The sequence below is a fragment of the Stomoxys calcitrans genome, chromosome 4 (assembly GCF_963082655.1).
Source record: "Stomoxys calcitrans chromosome 4, idStoCalc2.1, whole genome shotgun sequence".
Classification (NCBI taxonomy): Eukaryota; Metazoa; Arthropoda; class Insecta; order Diptera; family Muscidae; genus Stomoxys; species Stomoxys calcitrans.
Window position 1 is genome coordinate 94036258 of NC_081555.1, and position 8766 is coordinate 94045023.

General features: G+C 39.1%; 1 protein-coding gene across 1 annotated transcript; it reads left to right on the forward strand.

Annotated features, from left to right (window-relative positions):
* Positions 1 to 3973: 3973 nt before the first annotated feature.
* LOC106082159 (XK-related protein 6) lies at positions 3974 to 7519 on the forward strand. The gene is made up of 5 exons (XM_013244510.2): positions 3974 to 4587; positions 4653 to 4817; positions 6577 to 6707; positions 6778 to 6930; positions 7024 to 7519. The coding sequence occupies exons 1-5, from the start codon at positions 4154 to 4156 to the stop codon at positions 7470 to 7472; spliced, it is 1332 nt and encodes a 443-aa protein (XP_013099964.1). The 5' UTR covers positions 3974 to 4153; the 3' UTR covers positions 7473 to 7519.
* The last annotated feature ends 1247 nt before the right edge of the window (positions 7520 to 8766 follow it).

Consider the following 8766-nt stretch of genomic DNA (forward strand, 5'->3'; position numbering starts at 1 on the left):
GCAACAATGAAGGGGATTATAAAAATAAAATTACAATAGAAGGAATAGAGAATGCAAAATCGTCAACAGATTGCATCGCATTATTCTTTATACATAAACACATACACATACATACACTATAATATGTAATAACATTTTAGTGTTAAACAATCAGTAAAGTACGCGCGAAATTATTAACAAAATAAAAATACATTTATAATGACAATGAAACAAAAAAATCCCTGAAACACACAAAAACAAGGAACATCTTAAGAATGATTGTCAATAAGAAAAGCAAAATAATAGTAAATTACAACAACTACAGCATCCAGTTCTAACAAAACAAAAATACGTACAGACATAAGTTTGAAGATGAAAAAAGGAAGTAAAAGAAAAAGACGAAAAAAATATATTAAATTAAAAAAAATACAAAAAAAGTAATAAAATCAAAAAAATAACTTGAACATATTGTTTTATTTGGAAGGTCATGAAGAAGAAAATTCAGCTACCGAAGGCGAACGGTGTTACACTGTGGTTGGTGTGTGAAATCCATTATAAGAATATTTTCAATCATTCTCGCTCGCCTCGTCTGGCGTAAAAATTATTTACCCTTATTCCAGTTGTCGAAGGCGAAAATCGACAGCAGTTTTTGTTGTTGTTGTAGTCACATTTTCATGTGGAGGTGGCGATCCTCGTAAAGCTCCTGTAGGTGAGCAAGCTCGTTCCGGTCCAAAGGACCGATCGCTGCGGGAACAGGGCGGCCATTGGTTATTTAAAGGCCGCCCGTCCTCTCACTGAGACCGATACCGCTGATTGTCCGCGACTGCCGCTGGAGCATTCCACTATCCGCAACCTGTGGACGCGCCCAGTAACTGGCAGCTAAGCTTTTCGTGGCCGCAATGAACACCACACAGATCGGACCTCAATGTTCCAGACTGTGTGGTGCTCACAGTTATCTCGTGTCTACAGCAGTCGTATTCGAAAGTGAATTTTCCATTTCGTGGTATGATGCATGACATTATTACCAGATAATATTCAGATCTGTCAGAATGCCGCCTTCCGAACTGTTACGGGCTGTCTCCTCAGTTCTCATGTGGAACACCTCCATCGGGAGATAAAGATCCTACCAGTGCGAAGACATAACTACATTTTTTTGTTTTTTTTTTTTTGCTTGACACTCAAATATTAATAAACTCCTTTTTCTTTTCTTTTTTCTGACATTCTGGTTAGAATTTGGGTCAGGTTCTTGTCTATATACCACAGTGATTTCGTAATTACCTGAAAGATATTAAGAAAACTTCTAAGTATCATCAAAACTTCAAAATAATTATTTGTGGGCATACCTAGTTAGACAAATTAAGTTCTGGCACGGAATAACTATGAGCATCACGCACAATGTTACTATGAACTCCGATCTATGTGGTGTTCACCTATATCACGAGAAGCTTATTTGGGAGCAAAGGGCGCGTCCATAGATTTCGGATAGAAGATTGCTCCATACGGATTACCTGCAACTACAGTCACATACAACGAGAGTCTCTGCACCAGCTCTTGCTTCAATACAGAGTGCCTATGATGGTCCATATGACAAGAATATTTTCTACGAGCGCCTAGATAGGGAATATGACCGCTGTCCCGCCCATGATAATAAATTGATCTGGGAAATTTTAATGCAAAAATAGGAAAGGAAAATACCTTTGACCCAACAGCCGGAAAATTTAGTCTACACGAAGAAACTTCCGATAATGAATAGACTAAAAGACTTCGCCGCGGCAAAGAACATGGTAGTTAGCGCACCAGATTCCAACATCGAAGGATTCACATGGCCACATGGCTATCACCAGATGAAAACACGTAAAACCAAATAGATCATGTGATAGATTAAAAACATTCAACCAGCGGATGTACGATCGATCCGAGGGATGAACATCGATTCGGATCATTACCTTGTTGCAGCAAAGGTTTGGACACGTCTTAGTGTGTCGTCGGAAAGCGTCGTTGCAGTATGACGCTTGCTGATACACGCTGCTCAGTTAAAATAGGAAAGAACCTATCCAAAACGTTCAATACCAAACGAGGTTTACCACAGGGAGACGGCCTATCGTGTGATTTCTTTATTATTCTGCTGGAGAAGATTATACGAGATGCAGATGTGAATAGATATGGCACGCTAATCACAAGAGAACACATGATACTCGCCTATGCCTACGACATAGATCATAAGTCGGTAACCGGAAGTAGTAACTGCAGCCTTTAAAAGATTCGAAAGGAAATCAGTGAAAATGGGTCTGGCAGTAAATGGAGATAAGACGAAATGGATGGGAACCACAACTTTGAGATAGTCAGTAACTTTATCTACCTCGGCACCGCCGTAACTGAAACAAGCGACACCAGTTTTGAAATAAAATGTAGCACAGTATTGGCTAACAGATGCTATTTTGGACTGAGCAAGCAGAGATGAGGAGCAAAGCCACACTGATACTACGGGTGCTGTTATATGGCTCCAACGCATTGGTACTGCAAAAGCAGATATGCTAGAACTTCGAATGTTTGAGAGAAAAAGCCTTCGTAAAATATATGGACCAGTTTGCGTTAATGAAAAATATAGGCGTCGTATGAACTACGAGCTGTATGACGACGATAGCATAGTTAAACGCATCAACATAGGTCATTAGCTAGGTCATGTTGTCAGAATGGATGAAGAACTCCAGCAAAGAAGTCTCAATGTGAATATAAAAGAAAACGCAAAAGGGGAAGACCAAAACTTCGATGGAGTGACCAAGTGGAGAGTGACATCTCGAAGCTGGGTGTCAGAAATTGGAGAAGAAGCGTAGAAGATCGAGGGGCTTGGACGCCTATTCTACGTTCGGCTAGAGCATTAAATTTTCTGTATTCGCCAATTAAAGTAAAGTAGAGCACGCTTTTGTTCAAAAAAAAAAAAAAAACAAAAAAAGTTTAGAACAACAAAACATCACATCAACATTGCCAAAATATTTGAATTTACATTTATACATCGCCATGTCCCAAAAGATCGTTAAAATTGTGTTTGTATGCCTGACGCCATCATATTGTTATTGTTGTTGAAGCTACATTTTCATGTGGAGGTGGCGATAATCGTCAAGCTCCTGTAGGTGAGCAAGTCCGTTCCGGTCCATACACAGATCGCCGCAATAACAGGGTGGCCAGTGGTTATTTAAAAGCGCCAATAACCCGCCTTGTCATATTAAAGCACTCAGTATTTGTGCAAAAGCCGGTGTCGTCCGGCCTATCACTGAGACTCTCCGCTCGATACCGCTGATTGTACGTGACTGCCATTGCAGCTACTCCCTATGAAGCATTCCACTATCCGCAACCTGTGGAGGCGGTAACTCGCAGCTAATCTTCTCATGACAGCAGTGAACACCACACAAATCGAACCTCATTGTTCCCTTCCCTTTGTCGATGGCGAAAATCGACAGTAGTCGTAGTCGAAGGCAAATTTCACATTTCGTGGTATTCTATAACTTCGTCTTCGACAGTTTGATGATAGAAAAATAATGTGGTAAATAAAAAAATAATATATATAAAAATAGGTTTTTATATTACATATTACACGACACACGTGCGTGATGTATTTTAGAATGCAATTAACTTATATAACGATCGCATTCGTCTTCGACAATCATAATACCATTTAGTAAAAATTTCGAAATTCGACTACGCCATCGTCAACCGGAATAATATTTTATCATGCTTAGAAACCACAATTTTTTTAATATAAGCAATTTCAATCAGAGAAACCGCTAATTAGAATAAGGAGCGGAAGTAGAATAAGGAGCGGTCTTTGAGCGGAAGAATACAACAGCTGATCGTTCGCTTGATTTCAGTGCCAAAGCGAACACCTCCAACGGCGTAATCTAGTTTTCTGGTATCGATATTTGTGCTGGGAACTTGGCAAGGCGTTATATTATCGATATTTCTGCTGTGAACTTAATCGATAATACACAGTTGATCGATATGCGATATGGAGTAAATAAATAAATATCTTATTTCTTTAAAAACACTTTTTAGCGTCGTATATTGTTATTTACTCCCAATATATAAAAACATTCCAGCATATAAATCCAAAAATGAATGAAATTTATTTTTTATAGACACCAGAGTGTTCAGTCTAATACCATAATAAAAGAAAAAAATGATCCAAATACCGTCTACTCCACCGCCATCAAACAAAGAATCCTACTCAGCTGGAACCAGCAATACAATTTCGTCCAATTCCAATGATATCATTGAAACCCCAACAGAACTAAGTAGTTTACAGCAATGTAAACATTTAATGCAACAACAATATCACCTTCCTCCACAACTGGGCGCAGTGGCGGCGCCAAATCACAAATGGCGGATGGATATAGATCCCATGGACTCGGCCTCTGGTCTTACACAGTGCACAATAAGCTACATGGAAATATGTTCAACTGCTCTTTCGATTATAATGAGAGCTGCGACTGTTTGTATCAATGTAAAATTGGCAGTTGATTATCAACGTCAAGGACGACAAGACTACTTTATATGGACTGTAGTGTGCATTGTTGCTCCAATGATTACAACAATGCTAATACATGCAAATATGTGAGTATGCAGTTTGAAAAGTTTTCTTTTTTGGCATGAAATGATCTTTGCTTTCCTTTCTACAGGTGTTACCAAGATGGTAAATTTAGCAATTGTGGGTGTGGTCAAATCTTTCAAACTGTCTTCTTAGTCATTGTATCGTCGTTTTTCTTCAGATATTGGAAGTCATTTGTCTACGCCATTAAATGCAAAAAAGCTCAATTGGTCGGCGATAAGCAGTCTCAATTGAAGTAAGTATATTGCAGCTCATATAAGTTGTATAAAATGTTCCCTACTATCATAGCTGATGGAAGTTGGATTGAAAAGAAAATAATATTAAAAGCTTTGGAAGTAATCTACGCATTCATGCGAACATGTTCTACAACGATGCTTAGATAAGCAAGGATAATTTTATGGAAAAGGGGTTTTAATTAGTGCTAAATCCAAAAATCTAACTTGGGATACACAATCATGTATAGCCTTCAAACTGCTCAGCAGCAGCATTAACTGACGCAAAATAGTTTTTATTTCTTATTTATAAATGTATCAGTGGCGGTTATTCCCTCACTAATTTCTGAGTTCTACAGCCATCTAAAAGTTATCTAAAAGTTATCTTATCTGGTGGTATCTAATAGGATCTGTGGCACGCCATTCGGCTATTTAAAACTAACACCAGTATTCACAAAACTTAAGGCACCTTTAAAGTAGGTTTATTTGACAGTTCCATAAAGGAAATCAGTCAAATAAACCTACTTTAAGCTGTGTTAAGTTTTGTGAACAGAAATCGGCTCAATAGCAAAATAATTCTTTACCTTTTGAAGCGCATAAGACGCCGAACGCCAGGTTCCCAACCCTGAAAAGGACATCAAAAATTTTTTTTGAGATATGATAGTTAGTGGTTAGCAAGATTCGTTTGAGGGGCAAAGGCGTTTGGGTTGTTACCTGAAGGGTTGTTGTTATGACAGTGTGTTGTACACTGCGGTGGCGGCCATTCCCGATGAAGGACTTCATCGCGTCAATCCGGTACGAACAACAAGCTGCGATGAATGGTTGTTGTTGTTGTAGTGGTTTTTGAGCCACAAATGCTCTGGTTTGCCTAGAGAGGTCAATTTCTTCAGGTGCAACTGAAGGCGGTCGTTCTCCAAGGACTTAATTCCCCCAGTAGCTATTTACCGCCTCTGCTACCGTGTGTGCATGAAGGTTGTCTAGACCCCCATGATATGCCGCTTGATTCGTTCTCCAAGGACTACATTCACCCGATAGCTATTTACGGCATCTGCTACCGTGTCTGCATGAATGTTGTCTAGACCCCCATCATATACCGCTTGATTTAGGGGTTCTTTCTTGTAGCGCTGAACCTCACGCTTTATATCATGTAGATTTACCTTAAGGCTTCTGGGCGGTAGATACCTATGCACGAGATGATGATTTGAATAGTCTCTGCGATAACAGCCCAAAAGGTATTGCTTAAACAACATGTAGTTATGTCTTTGCACTGGTAGGATCTTTGCCTCCTGATGGAGGTGTTCCACATGAGAACTGAGGAGACAGCCCGTCGCAATTCGAAGGGCGGCGTTCTGACAAATCTGAATATTATTCCATTATTCCACTCCATTATTATGAATGGTTTTATTACGTCGTGCATTTATCAGTTGTTGCTGCTGTTGTAGCACATCTACATATTTTCATGTGAAGGTAGCGTTCCTCGTCAAGCTCCAATGAGTGAAAAAGCTCATTCCGGTCCATAAGACCGATCGCCGAGGAAATGTGATCGCCATTGGTTATTAAAAGTCGTCAATAATTCGCTTTGTCACATCGAGTATCATAGGCGCTCTGTATTCAAGCAAGAGCCGATGCCTCCGTCTTCTCACTGCGACTCTAAACTCGATACCGCTGATTATTCCACTATCCGCAACCTATGGAACTTCTCATAACACCGCACAAATCCAAGCTTCGAGTTACAGTTATATATATTTTTTTTAATAATTTTAATTTTTATATTTTTTTTAGAAATTATAAGCTAAATATACGCGAGGAGAGTGATGTTGCATTTATACGACTTTTTGAGTGCTTTCTTGAGGCAGCACCACAAAAAATTTTACTTATTTCCATCGTCTTATCATATAGTGACAAAATGACAAGTAAGTCTATAGTTTTTTTTTTGTTATTTTTCAAATTAAAAAAGAAAATGCTTTCTTTTTTTCATCGTAGATGCACAAGTAATAGCGATTGCATCATACTTTGGTAGTATGGCTTGGTGTTTATCCGTATACCATCGATATGCACGCTATTCCCAAAGTGATAAATACAATATAAGTGCAAATGGAGTAGTTTTACAACTTTGTTGGCATTTTTGTATATCAGGTAGGTAAAGGTTTTGTATTAAAATTGAAATATCATAGTCTATTTATGGATGTCAGAGAAGTTGAAAAGTGTTCCCACGTATTTTCTTTACAGTTTCCCGTACCCTATGCATTTCGTTTGTGGCCAGCGTATTTCCTTTGTGGACCTTAATAGCTTGTTTTGGACATGCATTAGTCTTTGGTTTGGCTACTTTTATTATGGATCGTCCAAAATTCTCTCGTTCATCTCTGTGCAATTTCTTGTTTTGTTTAGTCTTGGGCATTGTCTACATCTTCACCTACATCTCGGTTCGGGATGCCCCAACGCGTTACAAATATTTATTATATTACGTATTTTGCTCCATGGAAAATGTCATATGTATTGCAATATTTACAATGAATGCTTCAGCCGATTTGGTATCCGTAGCATATTTATTTTATCCGTTATGTGCTGTGGCATTATCGTTCTATTACATTGGCATTGTATTTATGTTCATCTATTATTTATATTTTCATCCACGTATTACAGCAAGAAAATCGAAACGTATTATAAATAATAATTAAGATAAGCTAAGTTTTACGAAAATTGAAAAAAAAAAAAATATCCAAAAGAAACAGAATCAACGCGTTTTTCGGCAAACATCCTTTCCCTTATATTCATGGAACAAGTTGTGGATAATAAAGGAAACAAATAACAAAAAAAAAAATCAAACCAACTAATTGCCATCTGGATGATCATGTTATACGTATGGATCAAAGCTAGAGGACTGAGTGAGCCTAGAAGTCTACATTGAGAACCCAGGAACTACTGAGATCCTATGGGGAATCCAGATCGTGAGAAGATGAGCCTATTACTGAAAGAAAAAAAGAAGGATGTCAGTATAGCTATTAGTATCATAACGGGACACATAGGACTACGAGCTCACTTATGTCAATTCGGTACGGCAAGTGATAGCATTCGTAGGGCATGCGGGGAAGATGATGAGAAGTTGGAGCATTTGCTTTGTCATAGCCCGGCTTTCGCGTCTAACAGATACCGACACAGTACCAGACATGAACCAACTTAGGGGAGTGGTATTGAAAACAATTAAGGATTTTGTAAGTAGCACGGAATAGCTTGCAAATGCAAATTTTGCCCATGGACATTTCACTAAGGAACAGGGGCAAACTTCTCGATATCAATGAGTGCAGTCCGATTCAAGTTTAAGCTCAATGATAAGGGGCCTCTTTTTTATAGACGAGCCTGAACGGCAGTACGACACCTCTTTGGAGAGAAGTTTTACATGGCATAGTACCTCACAAATATTGCCAGCATTAGGAGGGGAAAACCACCGCTGAAAAATTTTCTGATGGTCTCACCATATTCGAACCCAGGCGTTCAGAGTCATAGGCGGACATGTTAACCTCTGCGCTATGGTGGCCTCCAAGTCCTAACTTAAAACTTTCTTTTCAGAGGTTACTTTATAGTTTTTAGAGCGCACAACAAGCCGATGGTGTATGTCCATAGCGAAATGGGGCGGCTTAGGTATATGTCCATAGTGACATGGGACGGATTAATATCTGCACCCACCCAAAATAACGAAAAAACACAATGTGCTGGGGACATCACTGATATGCTGTAGATGACGTTGAGATGCCAAACAGCATCTCCCAACTGGAAGCTCCCTCACATGACATCACCATGGTGAATCCGCAAGGAACACGACACCGCTATCTCAAATGGAGTCGCACACCGACCTGAGGGTTACCAAGCGGTCGGAAGCTGAATACTTCCATCACACAAGGCACAGTGTGCTTGATCTTGACATGGCAAATAAAGTCCAGCTGTATAGGAAGAACAAGTAAAGGGCCAATAATA

What these genes read in the sequence shown, in the direction of transcription:
- LOC106082159 (XM_013244510.2), top strand. Translation starts at nt 4,154, where the DNA reads ATGATCCAAATACCGTCTACTCCACCGCCATCAAACAAAGAATCCTAC. An exon ending in ATATAGTGACAAAATGACAA is followed by an intron (nt 6,708 to 6,777) that starts GTAAGTCTATAG and finishes TTTTCATCGTAG; the next exon opens with ATGCACAAGTAATAGCGATT. An exon ending in TTGGCATTTTTGTATATCAG is followed by an intron (nt 6,931 to 7,023) that starts GTAGGTAAAGGT and finishes TTTTCTTTACAG; the next exon opens with TTTCCCGTACCCTATGCATT.